This window comes from Marmota flaviventris, chromosome 6, assembly GCF_047511675.1.
Source record: "Marmota flaviventris isolate mMarFla1 chromosome 6, mMarFla1.hap1, whole genome shotgun sequence".
Classification (NCBI taxonomy): Eukaryota; Metazoa; Chordata; class Mammalia; order Rodentia; family Sciuridae; genus Marmota; species Marmota flaviventris.
In genome coordinates this window covers 21,020,937-21,048,337 of record NC_092503.1, presented here as the reverse complement: position 1 = coordinate 21,048,337, position 27,401 = coordinate 21,020,937, and the positions used below count along the sequence as shown (strand labels likewise).

Below are 27,401 nucleotides of genomic sequence, written 5' to 3'. Positions count from 1 at the left end.
GATTAAAAGTGAGAACAATTAGTGTGAATGGTTTTCTTCACCCATGTTTAGTTGCTCCAGCGAAAGTGGGGAATTCCCCAGAAAGTTGAATATACCCAGGCAGAGGCAATAAGGACAGGGCAAGGGAGATAAAGGAGTATAAAGGAGTTGCAGAAATGATGGAACATGGACTCAACTTTGGGAAAAGGGAGGTATGACATACGAGAGAGGTGAGGGTCAGGAGTAAGGTGATAGAAGTCAATGAGTTGGAGCCACCAGTGGGGCTTGGGTAATTGTTTGAGTTGGGAGACTGGGGGAGGAAACTGTAAGGAGAGCAGGTGGTAGGTAAAGAAGACATCCCAGAAATCAAGTTCATGGAGGGGTGAATTTTCTGCTACTGACATTATTCAGTGTCTTTTTGTGTAAGTGAGTTGTAGGGACAGGGTAGGGAGCAGGGTCCTTGGAGGAGAGCCAGTCAAAAGTTGTGATGCCAGGGTAGTGGGAAGATCATCTACTGGGTAAAGAACCACCATATGACCCAGCCATCTCACTCCTTGGTCTATATCCAAAGGACTTAAAATCAGCATACTATAGTAATGCAGCCACATCAATGTTCATAGCAGCCCAATTCGTAATAGCTAAACTGTGGAAGCAACCTAGATGCCCTTCAATAGATGAATGGATAAAGAAACTGTGTTATATATACACAATGGAATGTTATTCAGCATTAAAAGAGAGTAAAATCATGGCATTTGCAGGTAAAGGGATGGAGTTGGAGAATATCATGCCAAGTTAAGTAAGCCAATCCCCCCAAACCAAAGGCCAGATGTTCTCTCTAATAAGTGGATGCTGATCCACAATGGGGAGGGGTGGGGAGCATGGGAAAAATAGTGGAACTTTGGGCAAAGCGGAGGGAGGGTGGGGAGGGTGTATGGGGGCAGGAAAGATGGTGGAATGGAATGCGAAGGAATCATCACCCTAGGTACATGTATAACTACACATAGGTTGTGATGCTACATCGTGTACAGCCAGAGAAATGAAAGTTGTGCTGCAGTTGTGTATAGTGACTCAAAATGCATTCTGCTATCATATACACCTAATTAAAATGAATAAATAAAAATAAAATAAAGCTTCAAGTCAAAAAGAAAGAAAGAAAGAAATTCTGTGAGCAGGAGGAAGAGCCAGATACCAAAAGGATAATCATGAGAAGGAAGAGTCCTGGTAGTATGTTTCAAGAGTCTAACCTAGAAATGGTGTTTTCAGTTTTCATTTGGATTATATTTTATTGAACCGCTTCTATGTGCCAGCACCATTCTGAGCACTAGGAACATATTCTCGTGGTTTTGTTTTTGTCTTTATTTATTTCTGTCCCCTCTTTTTTGCTCACCAATGTCACTTTCCTGGCTTAATTGATGGAAAAAATTTGAAAACATCTTTCTTACACTATATTTTTCTTTAGGGGCTTTCTGAAAATGGCAAAAAAAAGAGCATTAAAATATTATTCTCAAGGACTAATATTTTAGTATGTAGTGCTTTCTACCAAATCACCACTCAGGATGCATTAATTCAGTAAATTAATTCTTAAAGTTTATAGAAAAACTTCACCAGTTATCTTTTTCCCTGGAGAACACAATCCAGTACAGAAGAGTGTGCTTGTGAGAGGGGTAAGCATTCTATATAGGTCGCTGCTGAAGCAGCCGGTCCAGAGGATTTGGCAATCCTCTCCAGGGTGGCCTTCGCATATTCATAAATATATTAATTGGCTTTGCGTCTGATTTTGCCCCCATGAATTAAACAGAAAGGAAAAATAAAAATAAAAGCTTAAAGCATGATTTCCCCATATTTTCTTCTTGGGCTGTAACATTTGCTATTGCTTTGTGAATAAAGGCTTGGAAGACTGGAGTTCATCCGTCCTTTGTTCACATAAGACACAAGGTCTCTAATGTAGGAAATATACTGAGAGCTATATGAGGCCATGGGGTGTCAGATGCACTGGAGAGGGTTAGGGAGTGATAGTTCCCTCCCCATATGTGTGATAATTTGGGTTAAAGATGGGAATGAGCGTTGTATCTAAGGAATATGGTAGCAGAAATCATACTGAGGTGGAATGAAAATACCTTATTTTAAGATCCAGCTTTGTTACTGACTATCCAGGTGACCCTGAAAGTTATCTGACTTACTCAGCTTTAGTTTCCAGAGCAATGGGAATAATAAGCAGTGTAGTTCATACAGGCTGCTGTAACAAATTTAATAAACTAGGTTGCTTATGAACAATGGAAATTTATTTCTCAGACTTCGGAAGGCTGAAGTCCAAGATGCAGGCCTGGGTAGATTTGGTGTCTAGGGAGGGTCTGTTGCTGGTACACAGACATGGCTGCTCTTGGGGGAAGGGACTCACAGGGCACTAGTCCCATTTGTGAAGCTCCCTCCCTCATGAGCTCATCACTTCCCTAAGATCCCACCTCTGAACATTGTTGCTTTGGGATGGATTTCAACATATGAAATGGAGGCGGGAGAGGATGTAAACATTCAGACCATAGCAAGCAGCTTCTATTTGTTTACACAGAATTGTTCTGAGAATCATATGAAATAATGTAAATGACAGTCATTTAGAATTTGTAAAATGCTGTAGGATAGTGGATTATTTTACCAACCCATATGTATTGGTAAAAGCAGCTTTCTTTCCCAACTACTACGAGAAATGTTTTAAACTCTATCATTATAAATATACATAATTGCTATTAATACTAATTTATATTAATATAAACATACATAATAGGGCTAATCATTATGCAATAGTACAATTAAGGCAATATTCAAAGAAATGAGATACCTACATGTAATTATTTACTTTTTTGGGTGAACATCACCAGCTGTAATCATTGGGGAGTCTTAGTTCAGCTAAAGCTTTGTGTCCAGTAATTCCCTTTCTTGAATTTAATTAATAGTTTTTAGCCAGTGTAACCCAAAGAGAATTTTCTAATTTATCTTACACCTTCCCTTGAAATCACTATTTCTTATGGGGTATGCGTGTGGTTGCTCTATGTTTTGAGACAGCTTTCTTTTTTAAGTGGAAAAAGGTATGTCTTGGTGCCTTGGATGCATATGGAGTAGTTACAAGTTGGGCTAGAAAACTGTTAATTGCTGTTAAACTGTTAATTGCTCCTGTGATAATAAGACCTGATATCAGTCATGTGAAGAATTTAAATAATACTTTATCACTAGTAACTTTACATGTTCAAGTTGGCAGAACTTTTTTTAAAATTTTTTACTTATTTTTTGCTCTTCACATTTGGAAAACAGGATAGTGACCTATATTTTAAGCCATCTTATGTTGGTCATTTAGCACACAGAATTAGGTAGACCTGGTTTCAATCCTACCTCCTTTACTTGTTAGCTTTGTGATTAGGCTTTAGGGTATTAAGTCTCTTTAGTCCTTAGTTTTGGGCCATCAGAAAGTATAAAACACTTAGCATAGTATGTATAGTAAGTGCTCAATAATCAAAAGCTGTTGGACTTATCTTTGAATTTATACATTTTTAATTTTAATTGCTAAAAGCCTGCATTTTATATTTTTCCTTAAATTCATTGTTTGAACACTATAAGTTTTAGCACTTTAACTTAAATTTATCATTTTAGCCTACTAGTTGGTAGCTTAAAAGATACCTTAGGCTTCTCAAGAAAATAGATGAAGTCATTAAGACAACAATATTTTGGAGAAATGAATGTAAAGATTGGGACATAATTTGTTTCTTATTTTTAATGAAAAAACAGCTTATCATGGAAGTCCAAGCCTAAGGACATTTCTGCATGAATTGCCTTTGATGAGTTTATCAAAAATTAAGAGACAAATTATAAATGTTCAACATGAGTCTAAATGCCTACAAAACTATCAATACCTAAATGTTGCCATAATTTATAAAGAAACAAAATTAATATGCACTATCTTATATTTATGTTTACATGACTTTATCCTGAGTCCCATCTGCTTTTGCAGTATGGAAACTACTAAGAGACCCATCTCTCAGATTTATGCTTGCAGTCATCCTGTAACTTAAGGAATGGTTTATAGGAAGTCGTAATCTCAGTCATTTGATTCTTGCCTATATGTATCCTGGTCATTTATATGTACGTGAAATTGAATTGATACTTTTTCATAGCTATATTTTGGTAATGGCACTGTTAGTCATTTCATTATCTGTCTGTCCGTCCGTCTGTCCATCCATCCATCCATCCATCCATCCATTTACTCACAATATTCTCTTAATGCCTTATATGGTAAAATTGATGCTTAAAAACAGTAAGGCTCAGCTTCTGTACCTCAAGGATATATTTTAATAATTCATTTTCCTAAAAGCTCTGGGCTTGATTTGTTGGCTGTATCCAAGGGGAATATACATATTAATTTTTAGGTAAAGTCTCTGAGACTTCCGATTAGAATGATATTGTGAGGTCATGCTTCAAAGTACTCCAGTTTATAAACATCTAGCAATTATAGTAAGATATAAAAAACCCAAACCAAACATAACACAGTTGGGCTCCAAAACATGACAAACATTCTATAACAAGATACAAAGCAAAAAAAAAAAAAAAAAAAAAAAAAGCTAATGAGGTTGATGCCACTGGAAAAATGTAGCAGCCCTGGGTGATGAGCTGGGAGAAATTCTCTGCATAGTCTCTGCTCCAAACCTGTCATCCATGTTGAAATGAGTGATGGATGGATTGTTACCATTTCATTCTCCAATACTATGTATGATATTATGAAACATCAGTATTTTGGATTCAGTAAAATGCCTATACTTTTGGGTGTTTTAACCAGTGACTTAGAGCATTGATATATTTTCAGTTATATCAGTAATAAATATTTTTTTCAGTGCTTTACTAATGTATATACATAGGCAGGTATGTTAAATGATAGTAATGATAATGATAGTGTCATAGGGCTCTGTGAGCAAAATGTTTGGCCTGTGGTCTGACATACAGTAAACACTAAGTAAATGGGATCTCCTATCTCCTCCTGTAGTTGTTGAGGGCTTCTCTTGATGACTTCGGTCATTTTCAGTTTGTTTAAAACTCTCTAGGATATATAAGTTGTTTCAATTAAAATACTACTGTATTAATGCCTGTTATTTACCATTCAATACAATAGAACAAGCCTTATTTCTATGTAGAATTAATTTGTTAAGTTAGACAAGGTTCACTTTCCAGTCTTTACAAGTTGGGTAAACAGTACAATCATATTATTTTTCTCATGTTTAATTCCTTCAAATGTTAAAATACTACTTTATATTGTAGTATTTTTAATCACTTTTTAAAAATGAATGAAACTGGATGTGGAGGCGCACTCTGTAATCCCAGCCACACAGGAGGTTGAGGCAGGAGGATCTTAAGTTCAAGGACAGCCTCAGCAACTTAGGGGAGACCCTGTCTAAAAATAAAAAGGGCTGGGGATTAGCTCAGTTGCAAAGTGCCCTTAGGTTCAATCTCCAGTACCTAAATAAATAAATAAATGGATAAAGTTGAATCATCATATCTAATGACTGAAATCAAATTCTCAGTATCATTTTATAAGTTTTGTAGAAAGTGAGGTCATTTATATGCAACTCTGCTCTCAAGAATGTGAAATTTCCATTTAATCAACAATTACCTATAAAGTACCTGCAATGTATATAGTGTTAATATATGATGCTATCCATTTACTTTTGTCAGATACCTGAAGATGGATAAAATGCAAAAGCAGTTTTTATTATTTAATTCACACTTTATTTTCATAACAATGTAAATTCTGAGTTATGTAGGTGCAATTATCAGAACTTTAACACACTTTCTCTGATAAAATGCAAGTTTGGTTTTAGAAAAGAAATCACCAAGAATAATTAAAATACACCATTCAGGTATAATTTATTTTATGTGTGTCCTTTCCCTTAGGGCTACTCTGTCCTTTGCTTAACCCGAATTCATTCCCATATTCAAATCTTATTACATAACAGTCAGGACATTTGGGCCTTAAACTGAATTGCCAAGATCATAAATCTTACCTGTTAAAATAACAAATTCTAACATTATCTTTAAAACAACAACACTTCATCATTAAATTCAGGCTGTGTGTGTGTGTGTGTGTGTGTGTGTGTGTGTGTGGCTTTCCACCTATGAAAGTAATCTGAAACTCAACCTGAAGCCTGTAATTTTCAGGTCTTGCTGTGTCAGGAGGCTTATGTATGGTGGCAAATTGGCTTTATTCTAAAATTTTAAGAAATTGGTTTTCAAGGTCCCCTCCAATCTTTTCACCTGTGCTGATGTCTTTCTTATCAAAGGCACAGCTCTAAGGTCCATGAGTAAAGCTTCTGCTTGTGCGCATGCCTGAGGCCACAGTTGTCTAAGCAAGCCTGTGCCTACCTGCCACACCCTGCTTAGCTGTCTGCACCTCACCTTGTCTCCTATGCTTGATAGATGAAACTATCTGTCTATGGAACCTCACTTCAAAGGCCCACAGAATATCCAAGTTTAGAGGATATGAGGCAGCCCTAATAGCTGTCATTCTCTGATGGTGAAATTCAGAGTGGACTGCAATTGTAACCAAGAAATAACAGCCTATAAAACCAATCATCCCAGTCTTAATGAACGATTTCTGGACATATTTAACCCACAGATAATGTTTTTCATCCAGCAGTTCATTTATTGACTCTGAAATCACCTATGTTGCTCCTGATGTCTGTCACATTGCTGGGTACTGAGCACATATCAGTTTACAGGATGGTTTTTTTTTTTTTTTGCTGTCACAGAATGCACTGCTTAGGAGCAGAGACAGACTTTATAATCAATAACTACAGTAGATATCAAAAGCCTTGGAGTTGTGGGCATGGACACAGCCAGGGAGGCAGAGATGGATCATGCCTGTTTGTACTTGGGAAGACTGGGAAAGGTTCCATAGAGCAAGTGACCTTGGAGGTGAAAGAGACCTTGAAATAAGTAAAAAGTCACTAGACTGTTTTCCAGACTCCTGGGGGAGAAAAACCTGCAAAATACCCATTGTATGTCTGAGAGTACACAGTAGAGTGAAAGTGCTCCTTTTTTCATTATCCATAGGGTGAGGCTGAAAGAGAAAGAATATACAAGCTTAGCACCTAGTGCCTGGTAATGGTAGGTATTTGCTGGAAGGGGGTACATTTATATGTGCATGTATTTTTACAAATATAAGGAAGTATACCATCTTATTATTATGAAAAACTAGAGGATTCCTGTCTTGCTTTTAGCATTCATACTTGGTATTCTCATTCAGGTATTATTTTTTATGTCAGTGGGGTAGAATCAAAATGAATGTATACATTAACTGTTCATTTAGGAACATTAACCAAAAAACTTTTACAAACACTATGAAAAATATTTATTTATATTTTGTCTGTGTACCAATGGGAATGAAGCTTGTTTTCTTTCCCCTTTCTTCATGTAGTTTTATTAGTGCTATCAAACTTAATGACTCTTCTGCCCTTTTTTGCTGTCATGCTATAATGACTTCACATCCATATATGCTGATTTAACTTTTAAAGCAAGTTGGGGGGAAAAAAGTAAATTACATTCTAGCGGATTCTCCTTATGCTTGTATCATTTATTTTGTTTTTGTTTTTTCCTGTTTGTATTCTCCAATAAGCAGTTAAGTGCTTTTTGAAACCCAAAGCTGAAGAAACCTGCTGTACCAGCAATGCCTCTAATTTGTGATAGTTTAGAGCCTGTGTTGCCAGTGTCAGCTCCTTGAGCAAACAAACAACGCCCCCCCACCCCCCCAAAAAAAGCCTTCCTGTTTGCTCTGAGTTGTGGTTCAGTGGTAAGATACTTGTCTAGCATGTAAGAGACCCTGGTTTGATCTCTAGCACTGGAAAGAAAAAAAAAAAAAGTAGTAATCTGTTCAAAAGGTCTGTTATACAGCATGGTGACTATTAAAACAATGTTTTATATTCTTACAAATTGCTGAAAGAGAAAATTTTGTGTTCTCACCATACAAAAATTAAGTATGTGAGGTAATGCTTATGTTAATTAGCTTGATTTAGCCTTTCTACAATGGATACATATTTCAAAACAACATGTTTTTAAGAAGTCTATACATTTTTATTTCTCAATTAAAAATGAATAAAATAAAAATAAATTAATTAAAATTTTACATTTAAAAAGTAATTTCCTTAGTGATCAATGAGCCCTATTTCACTGGGTTATCTTTTTTAAAAAGTGTTATTTTTAATTTGAAAATAATGTATTACAGATTTGCTAAGATAAAGAACAAAAATTGACCATCATTTTACCACTGTACCACAAACATTTTTATCTTGCATGATTTTCCTTTTGCATATCCACCTTTCATATTTTTAATGGGGAGCATAGTTTTTATCGTATTTCTCTCTCAGATTTATGACATGCTCATTTCTTCACGTTGCTATGTGGTCATTATCACCATAATTTTTCAAGGTTACATAGTGGTCCCCGGTGTGATTAGACCATAGTAAGCCTAAATATTTTCCAGGTGTTGGATATTTTAAGTTGCTTCCAATTTTTTAAAGCCATAAATAATGTTGTAATGAACACTTTTGTACTTGTAGCTTTTTCGGCTTCATTTTCTTAAGATCTATCCTCAAAGGTGAAATACTTGTTTCACACAATACGACCAAATTAATGACTCTTGATATATTGCCAACCTCCTTTCCCAAATGATTGAACCAATTTTCTGCCTCCAGCAACCCATGAAAGCACAGCCTCACTGCACCCTCATCTGTGATTTCTCATTTCCAGTCTTCTTTTCTCTGGACCGACCGCGTGTTGTTAGTGGTTGTTGAAATTGTGATATTCCATGGCAGTCTAGAAATTTAGAAAGCCATTTCAGGATACCAGACTTCTGGTTCAAGTTTCTTTCCTCTCAGAGAGAGGGAAGAGGAGAGAATTTCTTGGATGTTTTCGGCTCTCTTGGGCTCAGAAAGTTAGGGAGAACATTGACCCTGGTTTGTGGGACTCAGATTTGCCCTTTATCTCAAATTCACTATGTGTGTGTGTGCTCTAGCTGACCTTTCTCACCTCTCCAGAACTTTGTTTTGTTTTCCTATCCTGGAACAGAGTGGCTCAAAAAAGAGACCACATTTATTTATTTGTTTTCAGGAATGCAAAGTGATATCAGCATCTTGCAACATAGATTTTTTTCTTTTCTTTTCTTTTCTTTTTGTGGTACTGAGGATTTAATCCAGGAGAGTTCTACCTCTGAGCTATATCCATAGCCATATAATTTTATTTTCAGACATGGTCTCACTAAATTGCCCAGGATGGCCTCGAACTTTAATGATCCTCCTGTCTCAACCTCTCAAGTTGCACAACACAGTTTTCTGCTTACTAAATATTTTGACTTAATCTTGGAGAATTACATACTTCCTTTTTTTCCATAATTAAATAACTTATCTATGAGAAGAGTTAAATTAACTAACTTTAACTTTTTCCTGCTGATGGAGGATGAATGTGTTAGCTTTGAGTTGCTGTAACAAAATTATCTGAGATAATCAACTTAAAATGAGAAAAGGTGTGTTTTAGCTCAGGGTTTCAGAGGTTTTGGTCCAAGGGTGGTTGGCTGGCTGTGCTGGTTTGGGGCCTATGATGAGGCAGAACATCATGGTGGTGAGTGCCCTAGTGGATTAAAACTGTTTACCATAGTAGCCAGGAAAACAGAGATAAGGGGCCAGGGTCCCAATGTCTTCTTAAAGGTCATGCCCTCAGTGACCTAACTTCCTTCCCAAATGGGGCTGCACGTCCTAAAGATTCAACCACTTCATAATAGTGCCATAAGTTGGGGATCAAACTTTAGTATAAAGCCCTTTGGGAGTCACTTATGCAAACTATAGCATCAAGTATGAGTGAATAGAGGCTTTGGAAGGGATTCAGTCTTGGATGATAGCTGGGAATGAGGGTAATATTTGGATTAGCATCATCTTAATAGTAACTTGTTATTCTGTAGCATTGAACAGATTATAATGTATGTTCCCATTGGCTGTCTCATGTGTGAAGTAGAATGGAAGGTGTTATTAACATTCAGAGAAGTTAAGGGGCAAGCCCTGGGATATGGCCATGCCTACCTACTAGTGCAAATCTGATAGTAGCACAGGGCTCTTGGTTGTAAATCTTTATCTGGTTTTATTGTGCCACAAAACAGTATCTTAAACACTTCATCCATTCATTAAAAAAAAAAAAAATTGAGTGTCCATCATGTGCTCTGGGGCACAGATGTTAGGGCTCAGTCTGGCATAGTGGTGAGGTCTGCCAAGTGACGAGGGCAGGAGGGTTGGTGAATGCTCCAGCGCAGGAGGGCCCCCAGCACAGGAAGTCCAGTGGTGGGCTGTCCTGGTGTTGCAGGTGACATTGCAGCAGGTTGCTAACAGGTCAGGAGGGGTGACTCTTGTTGATTTGACTTTTGCCAGTGACAGTCAGTGAGATTGCTGAGAAAGCAGGAAGACTTACTGTCTGAGAAATAACTTCTCTGAAGGTCCGTCAGGAGCTGACTCCTTCCCTCCTCCCCTGGTTAGAGTCTCCCCACTGTTTTCTTCCACAGGCCTATTATGTATGACCTGTTTCCATTTCCCAGGAGTTTTCCTTCCTTGGTTCCCTTCTAACTAAGGCTCCTGAGGCCCCAAATTTTCTTTTAGGTAGTTTATCCATTTCTTCATTCATCCATACAAAGCTGAACTGCATGCCGAAATCCAATGAGAAGCAGCAGCCATGGAAGACTTGAAGCAAGGCTTTCTGGATTTCAAAGGCTGTGAGGAGGGAAAAGCTTAGCATATTCTAGGACCAGAAAAGAGAACTTGAAGCTGGAAATTATAGTGTATTAGGAGAAGAGCCTGGAAATCAAGGCGAGTCCAGATATTGGTAGGAAGTTTAGAATTTATTCTAAGTGAAACAGGAAACCATTGGAGGATTCTGAGGACTAGCAATGTATAATTTTAATATCATGACCCAGAAAATTTTAAGAAAAGTGCATCTGAGCCAACTTGAGAACTTGATAAACAGATGATTGGCATGAAGGTTTTAGACTGAAGAGAGAGTAAAAGGAACTTATGCTACCTCGGCTATGAGCACTTATTCTTAGGCCTGCAGATGCCCTACAGGTAACCAAAAGCAGGGTAAAGCTTGGCATCTTTGCCTTCGTTCTTGTACCTGTCTCCTTAGTTGCCCTAAACTTTGGTTAGGTGCCTGCTCAGGTGTGTGCGTAGGCATGTTGACCATTTAAGGAGTGTTCCTCTAAAAACTTGTAATACAAGGTTTATTAGCCCTGAATTACGTAACCTACCTTTTGAAGACTGAGGCAAGTTTGCAGCATCCTGATTCTGACTCCTGGTGGTGCCGAGAAGGCTCCTGTCATTGTTTCCTTTCCAGGATTACTGGACTGATGGACAAACATCCTGAGCCACTAATGGAAATTGCCTCTCAAATGATGAGGACATCTCTGGAGCCACCTCAGGAAACCAGAACTGAGAATGATCAGTCTGATTAAGACTGCTTAATCATGCACCACCTCTACTCCCCTACCCCAAGTCTTCCTCTACTTAAACCTACACCTCCCATCAGCTCCCCAAACACAGGGCTGAGATGCCGGCTCTCACTTTGCCTTCCCAGTGTGGCCAAAGAAAGTTCCTTTCCTGCTCCTCACCATGAGGTTTCTTTATTGGTGAACCTGGTTAGTCAGGACCCCCAGAGTCAGGGCTCTGGCCTCAGATGTGGGCTCCACAAGGAGAGCAGAACTGTAATGTAAAGATGGAGGATGGTACCCAGGATTTAGTAGACTCTTACATATTTGCATTTCTTCTCCCATGTCCTCCGTCCAGTATGACAGGTTGCTGGTTTAGGACAGAAGGGGATAACAGGGATTCTCCTCCTCCCTCCAGCTTCTCTTACATCCTGTTTTCTTATGGAGAGACTTGCAGGGTCCTGTCCATGTCAGCACTGCCAGGAATAACTGATATTAGTGCTGCCTTCTTGGCAGCAGCTCAGCCATTACACCAAACTGATGCTATGCTTGTGTTGAAAATGAAGAGCAGCTGATTGACGTGCAAGGGTTTCTGACTTAAGCCATGCCAGTCGCTCTGCACACCTCCTTACCCCTTAATCCCCTGTTCTTCCCGCTATGTTACAGCAGGTGGGGAGAAGTGTTCTCAGACCATTAAAGGATGATTGAGAATCTCTGTAGGTATTAAAGGTTGTATAAGCAGCAATTTATTCTGCTGCCTGGAACTCACAGGAGCACCAGCAGTCACTAAAGAGCACCCTGGGTATGGGAATCAGGGATTTGGGACAGGAGGAAGGGTGATTGCTCTTAGAGAGGGGATGTTGGGCTGTTAGAATGAAAACAGTGACTTTAGTAGCTAAATTTTGATATTTACAATCAGGTCTTTATTCATCTGATATTCCATTTAGTTTAAATGAGCAGAAAGAAGGTGCACAGCAGGCACAGAGGCTAGATTACTCTTGTATATTCTGGCATCTTGAATTGCATTTTCCTTAGCTCCTGTTAATCTAATTCCACTTTCTTTTTCAATTGTTCATTGTTTTTAAGACGTTCACGCACCTTGAGATGGTCGACCTCCCTTCCTGCTTTGTATATTGTACATAATGGGGTCCTCAGTGCCCTTCTTCAAGAGCTGTGGCTCTTAGCCCTGGATGGCATTCTCTCCTCCCTGTTTAGACTGCAAGTTTCTTACAGAGTAGGACCACAGCTTATTAAGTATCATCACTTCTTATGCCTACCATATATTTTATATGTTGTATGAGATTGTGTTTTAAATTTTTTATATTAGTAGAAGTCTTTGTTGAAAAATCTATTATGCAATTTTATAGCCCCATAGGATGAGAGAAAAGTCTAACTTTTTTCATGGACACAAAATAATTATTGTGCTCTTCATTTATTATTTGTGACCTTAGAAGTGTCTGGGATTTTGCCCACTCTACTAAATACCTCAGAAGATGCAGGGTTTTTGTTGTTGTGTTGTTCTTTTAATTCTTTTTTTTTTTCCCGGTACTGGGGCATGAACCTGGGGCCTTGTGCATGCTGGGCAAGTGCTCTGCCACTGAGTTACAGCTCCAGCCTGCGCATGTATGTTAGAAAGTCCAATTGCTATTTTCCATAAATATTTTTTCAAATTTTTATTTTTTTTTTAGTGGTTCTGGGGATTGATTCCAGAACCTCACCCATGCCAGGCAAGCACTCTATCACTCCGATATACCCCATTACTTTAAAATTTTATTTTATTTTGAGACAGAGTCTTGCTACATTGCCCAGGTTGGCCTTGAACTTGTGGTCCTCCTGCTTCAGACTGGGATTATAGCATCTGTTTTTCTTTTTAATTTATTGTGCTTCTTTCTTCTTGTTACGCTTAATATATGTCTTCTGTTTGTAGGACAAGGCTTCAGTTTACATGTGCCTGCCTGGGAGAGTGATTGGGTACTTCTGTGTATTTGTAGAGTAATGTCTTAGTCCATTTTTGTGGTTGTTGTTATTGTTACTATAGCAGAATAGTTGAGACTGGGTAATTCACGAAGAATGGAAGTTTATTTAGTTCACACTTCCGGAGACAGGAATGTTCAAGATTGGTTGGCTGCATCTGCTGAGGGCCTCATGCTGCCTCAACTCCTGCCAGAACACAGAAGGCAAATGTGACGAAGGGGGACCAGACAGCAAACCCAAGTGTGAACCTTTTGAGACCTAATCCAATCCTGTGAGAGCTGTTTCAGTTTGGCACGAAAGACATTAATCCCTGTAAAGGCCCCATCTCTCAACATTGCTATGTCAGTAACCAAATTTAAATATGGGTTTTGTTGGGGACAAGCCACATCTAAACCATAGCAAATGGAACACACACAAGCCTTGTGAGAGGTTGCTGCACTTTGAGCTCAGTGGCCATGCCTTGAGTAGGAAACTAGCCAGGTGTTTGGCTATATGAAGAAGTATTTGGTTTCTAGGTGCTGCTTCTGTCAACCACAAAGACTCTTCCTGCCCTGGTCTGGCTTTCAGGATATAAAACATTTTACAAGAGCTGTGACCCTTATTCTTCACATTCTCAGCTCTAACAGCACCAGCCTCTAAACTGGACACACGTGGACTTTCCTCAGGGGCTTGGCACCTTCCTTTCCCTCGTCTTCCTCTCTTCTCTTTCTTCACACTGCACTGTCTTTAAGGTGCCGTTCCTGACCACTTACACAAAATGTTACCAATCCTACATCTTTCTCCTCCCCCTCTCTTGGCTTTCAGCATCCAGATATTTTTGCAGAGGGACTCTGTTGCTTCTGTCATCAAGAGATGGAGTACAATTCTCCTTTCTCTTGAATCTGTGCTGGTTTTATGACTTGCATCAAGCAATACAAAGCGACAGAAGTGATGTGCAAACTGTGCAGCTTTGATTGTCAACAATGGTAACTTTAGCTATGTGCAGCCATTTAGATTTAAATTTAGATCACTTACAATAAGATTTATAATTTATTTCTCTGTGGTACTAGCCACATGTCAAGTACCCATTACCCACAATCAACTAGAGGTACCATATTGGACAGTGTGGTTTTGGAACATTTCCGTCATTGCAGAGAGTTGATTGGACAGAAGCATCCTAGAGCCTACGCCTTAAAGGTATCTTGCAGCTTCCAATCTACCCACTGGGAACACTCATCACTGTCCTTTGAAGAAGCCCAGTCCAATCTTCTGTGCGATTAGCAACCCTGTAGAGAGAAACTAGGTGCCCCAGACAGCAGATAGCAGTGATCTCAGGCATGTGAGTGAGACCATCATGGACCACCAGCCCCACTCAGCTACAGGTGACTGTAGCCTCAGGAAGAACTCCAGGTGGCACCTGCAGGAGAAATTTCCAACCCACAGAATCATGATATATTGACATTGTTAAGCCGCTAGTTTCAGGCAAGTCTGAGAACCAGTAGTGATACTTGAATTGTAATGACTGAGTGGCAATAATTTTGAAACAATGTCCTGTGGAGTTACTTTCATGGGTGTGATGTGGAAATGGAGGGATGTAGGGTAAACCTGGACCACCCCCTTTCAGTGAGATCAGTTTCTTGTTTAGGGAGAGGAAAGAATATTTGCTATTGAGAAACACCAACAGTAGACTGAAACATCACAGACTAGATGACAGAAACTGTATCAAGCTGGGCATGGTGGTGCATGCCTCTAATCCCAGCAGTTAGGGAAACTGAGAAAGGAAAGTCACAAGTTCAAGGCCAGTCTCAGCCGCTTAGACCCTATCTCAAAAGAAAAAAGACTAGGGATGTAGCTTAGTGGTAAAGTGTCTCCCTAGGTTCAATGCCCAGAACCACAAAACAAAACAAAACAAAAACCAAACTGCTAAAAAAATAACTTGTAATCTGCAAATAATCCAGAAATAACCAGAATATCATACTTATATCAATTTAGGATAAACAGATTTGGGAAAATTTGTGTAATTTGCTGTGCTCTATTTTGGAATCCCACACAGTTGTCTTTCATCTTAAAAGCATTTCTTCCTATGATTATTATTCACTGCCATTTATTAAGTGTTTTCTATGTATGCATGGCCAGGCACTATAGAGGATTTAAAATGATTAGGGTCTGAGCTTAACTTTGGGAGAACTCACAATTTAATAAGGAGACAGGTGGATGGTTACAGTGTATCAAGACAAGTCCAGACAGGAGTGTGAAGTGCTCCAGAAACTCAGAAGGGGAGCCCCACCTTGTTGCTAAACATTGGCAGCCAAAGGGGTGAGCTATCACTCTGCAGATGTGCAGAGGCTAGAAAAGAAACATTACCTGAAAGATTTGATGTAGATAAAGAACAGAATTATTTCACTTTAAGAATAACTTTATTGAGATAGTATTCACACCTCTAAGTCACCCCTTTAAAATACACAGGTGAGCAGTTTTTAGTGTATTTATAGAATTGTGTAACCACCATCACTACCTAGTTTTAGAACATGTTGGTTACCCCAGGAGAAATCCCCATGAGCAACCATTAGTTCTTCACAATCCCTAGCCCTAAGCAACCACCCGTCTACTTTCTGTCCCTCTGGTCTTGCCTGTTCTGTACATTCACAGTAATGGAATCATACATGATTTGCTTTTGTTTCACTGGGCATGTTTTTAAGATCCATCCATATTGTAGCATATATCAGTATTTCATTCATTTTCATTGCTGAATCAGATTCTGGTGACACACCTTTGTAATCCTAGAGACTCGAAAGGCTTAGGTAGGAAGCTTGCAAGTTCAAGACCAGCCTCAGTAACTTAATAAGACCCTGTCTCAAAATAAAAATAAAAAAGTTTGGGGATGTAGCTCAATGGTAAAATGCCCTTGAATTCAGTCCCTAGTACCAAAAAAAAAAAAAAAAAAAAAAAGGGGGGGGGGGGAGATCCTACTGTATAGATAGATGTACCACATTTTTTTATCCCTTTACCAGATGAAGGATATTTAGATTATGTCTATCTTTTGGCTATTATAATGCTGCTATGAACATTCATGCACATGATTTGATGTGGACGTGTTTTCAGCTCTCTTGTGTCTACACCCAGGGGTGCAACTGCTAGATCATATGGTAACTCTGTTTAACCTTTTGAGAACTGCTCAACTCTTTTCCAAAGTGGCTGCACCATTTTTTCTTCTCACCAGCAATACAGAAGGGTCTGTTTCTTCCTAACCTCACCAGTACTTGTTATTGTCTGGAAATAAAACTGTTTTCAATGAAAATATAAAGTCATTAAAACAGAAAATACCAATTAGATTATGTTATACTCATTGAAGATGGCCCATATGTAAATCACATGACATTAGAAATTTAAAACCAAATGCCACTTTGTATCTCTGTATACAAAACAACTCATTGGAGTCTAATTACCTTATCATTAATGTTCACCAGGTGGTTGGGAAATGCAGGTTTTCTTTTATGTCTAATTGAGAGGTAGAGAGTGGTGAAATGATTACATGTGTGATGCTGTTGAGAGTCAAATCCGTTTCTGACACGCAATTAAATATAATTGAAATAGGACAAATTGAGTAACAACATTAAATTTGCAAAATAGGAATGAGCAGATATTATTAAATGTATGCCATTCTCTAGGAGTTGGGTGATGAGTTGGCATTAGGGCCAGAGCCCTGGTATTTTTATTTACTTGGGTTAGTTCCCATCCGCCCACACTTGCCTCCCATACTAATCAAAGGAGTTCATGAGACATTCCCCAGTAAGCATCCTGTGCAGAGAGGATTTTATTTTTTAATGAAGTGCTAGAGTTTAATGTGGTCAGGAAGGAAAATGATCCTTGGGGCTTTCTTAGACTCAGGCTTGTTTTTTATGATCTGGGAGACCTGCCATAGGTACTATAAAAACAAAAATGTAAATCTAGACAGTCACTCTGAGCCCAATTGTCTAGCTCTTCCGTGGCTTCCCGCGACCTATTATTGTGTCACATGCACAAAAGGCTTGACTCTATCTCTATCTGCATCTTGAGCCTCAGCTGCTCCCACTTGCAGGTGCTAAAATGTTTGTGGGTCCCAGTGTACACACTGTGATCTTCCCACCCTCTGCTCCTGTGGCGTTTCCTCTGGTGGGAGTTACCCTCTCTCTGTGCATGACTCGATTCAGGCTCCACCTCCCTGGGAAGCACTTAAGAGTGCTTAAGTGATGCTGGTCCAAGGCAGAACACTGAGCTGGAAACTTTGTTCACTGAGAAGAAGAAAGGAAAAAGAAAACACCAGAAAACGTCCCTGGAACTTATTTATGTCTGAAAAAGACAAAATTAAACAGTAAACATGATAACTCCATAGGTTCCTTGTGTAGTGGAGGTAGTAGGTCTAGGAAATACCAAGAAATGAAGCAGAGGAATGGGAACAGGAATGTCCAAGGGGGAAAGGTGAGCACTAGGTTAAATAGGGTGTAGGTGGGCTTCACCTAGAAAGCCAGAAGGGGATGAGGGATCAGCAGCATGAGCTTTCTAGGTAGAGCCAAGAGCCAGCCCCAGACACTGCTCCATTGCGAGATCATGTGTTAGGCTGTCAACCTCCAGCCCTGGGGGAGTTGATTGGTGAGTTCTCCAAGAATCTTTCTGTAGACTAACGTATATTTCCATTTGGATCTTTTAAATTCTAAAAATAGTTCCAAGGCAGCTCTCTCCTTTGCCCTTTTCCCTCCCACGTCTCTTTCCAGCACACAGGGTTGGACTATTAATAGCCCAGAATGTCCCCTCAGGAGTACTCCACACTTCAGTCACAAGATCCCGTGAGCTCCCTTCTGCACTGAAGGATCCAGATTTGCCCTCTGAAATAAAAGCCCCATAAGCATTTCTTGCTCCCAGAGGACCAGCACTGTGTCTCCTTTTCCTTTTGGGGTTCACATTCTGTTACGTGACTTCTTTTCTTGGCCTTTCATCTCTGTCCTCATGGTTACCTATTAGTGTTCTCTGGTTTCTCTTTTGTGCTGTCTGTGAATTCTTCCCCCTGCTGGCGAAGACATGGCCTTTCTTCACAACCCCCTGACTTCCCTTCCCAGAAGAGTCTAGCACAGCCCTCCCTGCACATCACTTTAGGAATCTTTTAGTGCCCTCACATTGACTAATTAGATTTTGGTGGTTTAAGTCCTCGTGACCATTAAAATTAATTTTTTTCTTTCTTCTTTTTCTTTTTTGCTGTAATACACGTTGTTTTCTATTGCTTTTTCTTTTTTTCTTTTTTTTTTTTTAACACAAATGATTTTTTACATCATTGTGTTCCCAGCTGGCTTTGGAAGTCAATACCAGGAATGTTTTTATCCCCTTAGTGCTTCTTTGCTCTAACAACACAATAATCTCAGTTAAAAGAATTGGCTCAACACCTGTGCTTATTTTTATATTTCTGGATGGAAAATGTAATTTTTCCTTTTCGCTTGCGTCTCTTTTATTTCCGTGTATCAGAAACTTTAAATGTCAGAAGATAATCTTTTTTCTTTTCTTTTTTCATGGAATGTCACACCTGGAACTTCTTCCAAAGCTGCATTTCTGAAGTACAGATAGTGGCAGCTTTGTCCCTCTTCTCCCTCGATACTCATTTCATGCTCATTGGAGATAAGCGATCTGCAGATTTTGTTGACTTGTGATTGCTTCATAGTCAGTCTTCCGTTTTATAGATGCTAAGAAGTACACGTAAATTTGTCTATGGCTTTTAGAAAAGGTTTTAATTTCATCCTTTATCCTATATTTTATCACTGGATTGTGGGGGTTTTTTTGCCTAATTTTATTCTCTTATTTAATTTTTTTATCAAGGTAATAATGGGACATAGTCTTAAGGCCAAATTATTTACAGTGCTTATCACAAAAATTAGCACTTTGTCCCCCAATCTCTCATTACTCCTTGCCTGCTCTTCTTGACCCTTGGCACCTGTGACAGTCTCTTTCCACTTCATTACCAGACTTTTTTTGGTGTTTAGCTCCATATCTTTACGTGAGGTGATGATTCCAGCACTTTTTTTCACTTTCTGCTTTTTTTATTGACTGTGGAAGATGAGGATTTAGCCTGCAAATAGCCTGTCAGTTTAACATAGTTAGGTCAAACTCATTTTTTAAAAAAATAGTAGTTATGTTCAGAAAGAAAATTTTTTATTGATTTTAAAATACCAGAACTCCTCAGACCAGAGTTCTAGAAAACAACAACTGAGTTTTCATAGTGCATTGCAGGGAAATGCAGTAACAGAAAATATTAGAGCCAGAGGTGTGGAGATATGTATAATTTTAAGAGGATAACCCTACTAACAATTTTGATTTAGCTAAAATGTTAAAATAACAAATGAGAAATCTTCATTTACCACTTGTTGCAGTAGTAGTCACTGAATGAGTTTTGTTTTCAAATTCTAGTCAATTAGTCTTAATCACTGAACATTTCCTAGGAGCTGGGGTGAAAGTTTAGCCCTACTTAATAGATTTGCATGAAAAACCTCACAAGGGAAAAAGTAGTAATGAGAGGTGGAACATATTTTAAGATACTTGGAGATTGTCTCATATGTGTTCTCTTTGGTTTAATTTTGATTTCACATATTTTAATTTGTTTCTCTCTTTTTTCCTTAATGTATCCTAAAGAATGTGAAACACTGACAATCTCATTCCTGATTTTCTTCTTCTGTACCACTGGATGCACTTTTTTTTTCCTGTCAATGTTATAAGAGAAAAGTATCTTGGATCAGGGTATTGTAATTTAACAACCTGATATTAGTGGCAGCTCCAAAGGTATATTTTGTGTAAGTTCAAATACATTGTAACAGGGCTGGAGGACATAGCACTGTGGTGAGCACTTGCCTAGCATGTGCAAGGTCCAGGGTTCAATTCCCAGTACCACAAATACAAAAAATACTCTGTAACATTTTACCCAGGTAAAGTTCCTACTTTTTTGGTTCTTTTCTCTTCCTCCTCCTTCTCCTCTTTTATGTTTTTGCATATTTAAGTTCTGCAGAATCACCTTTTTGCTCCTATTCAAATTTTTCACTGTTCAGATCTATCAACCTTACATTTTCACTTCTAACTTAACTTAAATGCTGGTTGTTAATCATTTCCTTCCCAGCTATACTCAGAGTGATCTAACTGAAGATGTTCTGTGCTGAACACGAGGTTACAAATTCAACTTTTGCTTCTTTTTGCAAAGGCACTGAGACGTGAGTTGAAGGAGAAAGAGTATTCTGTCCTGAATGCAGTGGATCAAGCTCGAGTTTTCCTGGCTGATCAGCCAATTGAGGCCCCTGAAGAACCAAGAAGAAGCCTACAGTCAAAAACAGGTGAGACTGGTTCCTTTAATACATCACAAAAACACATGTTAGGAGAACAAAACCATAATCAAGTAGGGAATTTCCTTATAGTATTCATGATCTAATAGTTTAAACTTTTCTTTAAAGTATTACCTTCATTGAGTATATATTTAACAAATATCCAGATTCAAGTTAATTAATAATTGCAAATGGGAAAATTATTTAAAATATAATATTAAACAAAAAATATTTAAATCTAAAGTAAGTTTTTTAAAAAAAACTTCTGTCAACATGAGACACAGCAAAGTGCCCTTGTTTTTCTTCAAGCAGATAATAGCATTAAATTTAAAAATAAAAACCTATAGCATTTAGGCACTGTGGCTCAAAATTGAAACAGGAACTACCTTATTGGCAAATAACAATCTGTCACATAGTACATTTAAGAGAAAATTTGTAATAAATTTTGAGGCCAACATTTTTTCTTTTGGTTTTTCACTGTTGAACATTAAAAGCATTCTGATGCATTTTTAAAAATAGACTCGCCATTCAAAATATTTTCCATTGTTCACTTCACATGGCAAAAGCAAACCTGAAGAGTGCCTCATGCTATGTGCAGCTTGTAAACCATGAACCTTTCTGACTTGTAAGGGAAGCACAGTTGGAAAACACTTTCCTTGACTATAGCGGGGACTGGCTTAGACTTTTGCAAGGCAGCCATGCCTTGCTGAACCTTATTTATGGAGGAAGCTCCTCTCAGTCTGAGTAATTTCCCATCATGGCTCTGATTTTCTTGACTCTTTGAACCTAGTTGTATGTGTGTGTACGTGTACAGCACATGGCACGTGCACACACATACAGTCATTTCACATTACTTTTTGTTTTCTGCTACTGGTATTGCTCCTTTCTAGTTAGCCTACTGGGGAGAAAGTCACTGTTGAGTCTCCCACCTTTCATCAAACCCCACAAATCACTCCTAATTGTTATTTCTATCTTTGAAGAATGATTGTTTCTGAGGACAGCTGCTCCTACCCTCTTCCCCATTTCCTTGGGTTCTGCATTTAAAAATTTCACTAACTATGGGTTGAAAATTTTTGAAAAAAATATCTCATTTTCCTTGTCATTATTTCCTAAACAATAGAGTATGACAGCTATAAAGCCATGTACAGTACATTAAGTATGAAAACCATTTATAAAGCATGTACAGTGCATTAAGTATTATGAGTAATCTAGAGATAATTAAAAGTATGCAGGAGGATATTTATAGGGTATATGCAAATACAGTGCCATTGTATATAAGGAACTTGAGTATCCATCTTTTTTTTTTTTTTTCTTGGTGTCTGTGGGATATGCTGGAACCAAAGCAAATCAAAAGGGATAATTGTACAGTTATAGATTTATTATGTACACACCCAACACATGTATACAGACAACAGACCCATGCACTATTATTAATTCCAGATTCTCAGCTTGCTGTCCATAGTCTTGGGATAGTTTTAGCACTTGTCAGTTCGTTTTCTGTCCCCTTATATATCATGCAGTATTTGCCCCTGTGGTTCCCTTCTTCATGTTGGCCTATTCATGATGATGAGTGAAATCTTTTAGAATCACATTCATCTCCCTTTCCTGATTAAACATCCCCACTGACTTTCCATTCCATACTGAAAAAAAACTTTTACTCTAGCATGACATTTGAAAATCATTGCAATCAAAGCCTTCCTGAGTTACCCAAACCAATTTTTTTTCTTAAGATTTTCATAGTTCCATACCCAATGTGTATTATCTACTCAGTGATTTTTGGAACTCTCTTGTCAGAGTTATGCTCAATTTTCTTTTTCCATTTTTAAATTTTTTGAAAAGAATATTTTAAAGATTGCTTATATCCTTAATATAGACTATCAGAAGGTTTAAGATCTTTAGAAATGAACTACTACAGATTTGCTCACCTTACAGGTGAGAGACTGAGGACCACTGAGAGGAGACAACCTGCTCAGGACCCAGTCCAGTCCTGTTGGATACCCAACATATACTGTTTTCATTTTTATTGGTTTATTTTCAGATGTTAAAATTCATCTATTTGCCCTGAGTTGAAGACTCTAGCTTTAATAATTTTGTATCCTATGCAGTGCCTACATATATTAGGCACTTGGTCAATGTTTGATGAACAATATGTGACTACCAGTATAAAAGCAAGTGCTATAAAGAAACTGACTTACTATTCGGACTCTACATATGCTCTACTACAGGAGCATTTTTGTGAGCTAAATGACTAATAATGACCCCCATCATCACCAAGTTTCAAATCAAAGAAAATGAACACAAACTACAGGGAGTTTCTTGGAAGAGCTAAACTCATGGCACTTGCTCTTCCTCAAGTTTTGAGTCCATAAAGCATAACCAGGTGGGAGAGAAACTGGTATGATGAGCGGTGGTGATGGGTGGTAGATGAGTGGTTTTTAACATGAAATGGAAAGAAACCCCAGCTCTTCTAGAATAAGCGATCAGTGTCTCTGGAGTTCCTTTCCCTTATCTATCCCCAAATTCCTGCCCTCTCCTGCCATCCTGACTCTGCCCCCCCCCCCATACCCCTATGCCAGTCTTTGCATCTTGTCCCACACAGCTCTGACCTCTGGGTTGCTCAGGTCAGAATCCTTTGGGCCACTCTGGCTCCTTTAGTGGTTAAATCCACTCCATTAGCAACTCCTGTTGTCACTACATTGGGAATATACTAGAATCTGATCCTTCATTACCTCTTCACCACTAGGCTAGCCTTTTCTGTATTTCACCTGCCCACAGTGTATATTATCTCATATCCTCATTTCTAAGCCTGGGAAATGTAAACTCCAAGAAGACACAGTTTTTGTTCATTGTTTTTTAATGCTGTATTTTCTAATGTCTAGAATACTGTCTGGCACATCTGGCACATAGTAGATACTTCTTGCATACTGATTGAGTGAATCGACACGTCAGGTGAGAATTGTCAGGATAGATAAAAAAGCATAATCCCAGATATTCTTGAGAAGGGTTCAGGTTAGTTGGAGACCAAAACCAGCAGAAAATGGTGAGAAAGCAAGCAATAAAGTGCTTGGTTGTACATCCCAAGAGAGAAAGAGTCTGAGGGTCAGAGTAGAGAAGGTGGTTCCTAAGCGACTCTTATAATGTGTCGGGAGGCAGTGATTAGGCTCCAGGAAGATTGACGTCCCTGCTAGGACAGATCCTATGACAGTGCAGCCTTAGGGAACAGAGAAGCTGTGTGTTGGGGAAGGAGCAGCCCAGCCCAGTAGTCAGAGGCCTGTACCTAGTCAGGAGGTGGGATGGGAAAGTCGTGTGTGCCATGTGGCTCAGAATGCAGAGGATCTGGAGATTTGGGTAGGATGTTTCAACTTCATCTGACAGAAAGAAGACACTAGTATAGGTTTGTCTTTTTGTTTATTTATTTAAATTTATTTATTTATTTATTTATTTATTTTGCATTACAATTCTTAATACACCATTATACAATAATTTAACATATCTCTGATTATATATAAGGTATGTTGACACCAAATTCACATCTTCATACATGTATTTTGTATAATGATGAGGATCCTTAAATGTGGGAGAAAAATAAGAAATTCTCTTGTCTGCATTAATTTAATTTAAAGAGTCTTTCTGAATCTGCTTTCTTATCTCCTTGCTTTCCTAGGCCTTGGCAGAGAAGGGAGGAACAGCTTTTATAACCAGCTGTTTTATGGCAACATCAAGGTTGTCACATCACTCTAACGTCACCTTGCCATAGGTTCTTCTCAGTGATCAGTCACTTAAGGGTTAAAAAGATGCTGCTTTTGAGTTCTCAGTTTGCTGGTATTTTCAGGATATTTCTAAGCCCAATTCAAATACCACCTGGGGGGGATGGGCAAGAGAAAAAGTTATGTCAATTTAACTTTATGGGCTTTTTTTGTTTTGTTTTACGATTGGCATTTTCCATATTCTGTCCTTTCTTGATATTATTTCTGTTATGCTGGCTGATTTTACCTGCTGTTAAAAGTAAATGAAAGAAAATTATCCATAATAGCTTTTACACTTTTGTTGTTTACCATGACTCATGTGTCACTGCTATCAGAAACAGACAGCATTTGAACATTAGTTATCCTTCGTGACACCCAAGGGCTCAGTGTTGGAGGCATTAGCACCTAGAGAAACTGTATTATGGTTTCTTAGTTCTGTTTAATAAGCATTTTTGAATGTGTTGTGTGCACCATCCCCTAGGGGACCAAGATGGATCCATCTCTTTACTTTTAATTCCAGAAAACACTTCTCTTCATAATTTTCCTCTCCCCAATGCTTTTTTTTTTCTCCTCTCAATGTTTTTTTTTTTTTCTTTTTTCCCCTATCATCAATTTAAGATATCTTAAAGTATTCTGGCTTTTTATTTGTTTTAAATTGTTATTTTAATTATACAAATTTGTGAGGCATGGGGGTGACAATTTGATAGATACATATATACGGGGTGCACTGTTCAAAGCAGGGTATGTACTTTTTAATTTTTTAAAAATCACTACTGATATTACCATCCTACATTAGACCCTTACTGTCCTTTGTGAGACTTATTTCAATACTTTTTTCACTGACACTCTGTTGATGTGAACTCTAGAATGATGTAAAACACAGAATTGGCATTTGTTTCTGTGATTTAAACTCCCCCTGGAGTGGGGTCCAGGCTCCTTGCCCTGCCCATTGGAGTCTGCACTGTGATTTGGCCTCTGCTTTTCTGTGACTTCTGTCATGCCCTTTCGGTTCCACCCACAGTGTCCCCTGGACACCAAACTTCTCATGACGCTGTGCAGTAAAGGTCTTCCCAGCCTTCATCCTGCTGTCCATCCTGATCTTCCCGCCTATAGATGCCTCCTGCCTGGCCCAGCTCAGGCTGCTCTTCCGGATACTTTCCCTTCCAACACTCATCCATGATTCCATGGCATCTTGTCATATCTCTCTCTCTTTCTCTCTCTCTCACCAAATCTGTGCTGGAAACTCTGCCCTTTCCCTGTTCCTTAATGGCCATTTCCATTTATTGAGAATCTAAGCATGAGAGGTGATGTGAGCCACCAAGATAGATATGGATGGAAAATACAGTGCAGATTCTTCTCTGGTTCTCAGGCAGGCACTCAAGGAGTCTATCAGAGCTCTAAGCTCGCACTTGACACTGTTGCAGCCAGTTGAACTTGATGTCTAGTGAATTATGAACACTACAAAACAGAAGTAGCAAGGCAGGGGAAAGGTTGGCAGTGGCAAGTGACTCTGGCCGTCTGAGAGCAATGTGGAAAAAAACATTGTTCAGAGGTTCTGTGAGAATTCTAAAATGAAACAAATTAGTCATGTTTGGAGCTTTTTACCAGAAAAGAAAAACTGCAGTTATGAATTTTGGTCTGTTTGTTTTTGAAGCCAGGCTATAAATCAATTAAAAGAAGGCACAGGAATTTATACTATATTTGAATAAATTTCTTACCAAAATGATAACCATAAAAAAATAGGGTTAACATATAGTCATCTGAAAAAAACTCAGCTATCTGAATAACTCTTTCTGTTTGGAAGTGATAATTAAGTAAATATTATTTTTTAACTGAACTAAAATTAACTGAATAGTAATAAGAATTTTACAAAGTTCACAACTTTGTCAGTAATTCCCTTATTTTGTTTGAGCAACATAGAAATAATTGATTTCATATAGTCAGTATCATACTGATATATAATTTTTCCTTTTAGTTGAATTGTTTCTATTTGATTATAATCAATTTGTATTAAAAAAGTAGAACAATGGAACAATAAATCTCTCATCGTTCATATTGTTCTTTCTACTTTTAAACCACTTTCATTATCATTGCCTGAACTATCTCAATGAGTTAGACAGATGATTTTTTTTAAAAAGTACGAACACAAAGGCCAAGAAAATACTTTGGTGCTGAGCAAGGTCATGGAGCTAATGAAGGGTAGATGCAAGAACAGAGACTAAGCTTCCATGTCAGTGACCTTTCCCAACCCTCAGGTTTTTGACGGGCTTTTGGCTCATCGCTTTAATTTCATCTCCTCTATCTGCTCATTGATGAGCCATCTGGCTACTGACCTCCTTGCTCCTACGTGACTCTCAGAGTCTAGAGTCTCTTGACCTTGCACACATATTTTCTGGTTTCTGCTTTGTGCTGCCAACGTCCCTTGCTGTTCTCAGTCTCAGATCTGAATGGCTCTGAAAACTGCAGAGCTGCGTAATGAATCCATGCAAGGCACTGTGGGACTCACAATCACAGGTGGCCTTGGCCCACTCCAACCCCCAACCTCTGGAGGTGGTCAAGGAGTACATGTGCCTTCTCCCAGTGTGTCACCTGCAGTTCATGTTGAAACCACGTGTACACTGGGGAGTCAGAGCCTCTGTGTCGATCCCGGCTCTGCACCACGTGCAGTTGCAGGCAGGCAGGTGTGAGCACACACGAGCACCCCACCAGGCATGTGCACACACAAGTACTCCACCCCCAACCCAGAGATGTTATGATTTGAGATTATGGTCATATATCTAAATAAAACTACCAACAGTTTTACCAGATATTTTGCTTCTAAAAGTGTTTAGAAAATCTCAAAATTCATTATAAATATGTATAAGAAAAATTCTTACCTTCTGCTTTTAAAAAGAGACTTCATTATTT

At 38.6% G+C, this 27,401-nt stretch overlaps 1 protein-coding gene across 5 annotated transcripts in view; it reads left to right on the top strand.

Moving 5' to 3' along the window:
- Positions 1 to 27,401, top strand: part of Utrn (utrophin) — a 515,075-nt gene that overhangs the window by 377,886 nt on the left and 109,788 nt on the right. For all 5 annotated transcript variants that reach the window (XM_071612949.1, XM_071612948.1, XM_071612950.1 and 2 more), the window contains one exon: positions 20,631 to 20,760. In XM_071612949.1, the coding sequence (XP_071469050.1) occupies positions 20,631 to 20,760 (130 nt within the window). The remainder of the gene's footprint in view (positions 1 to 20,630; positions 20,761 to 27,401) is intronic.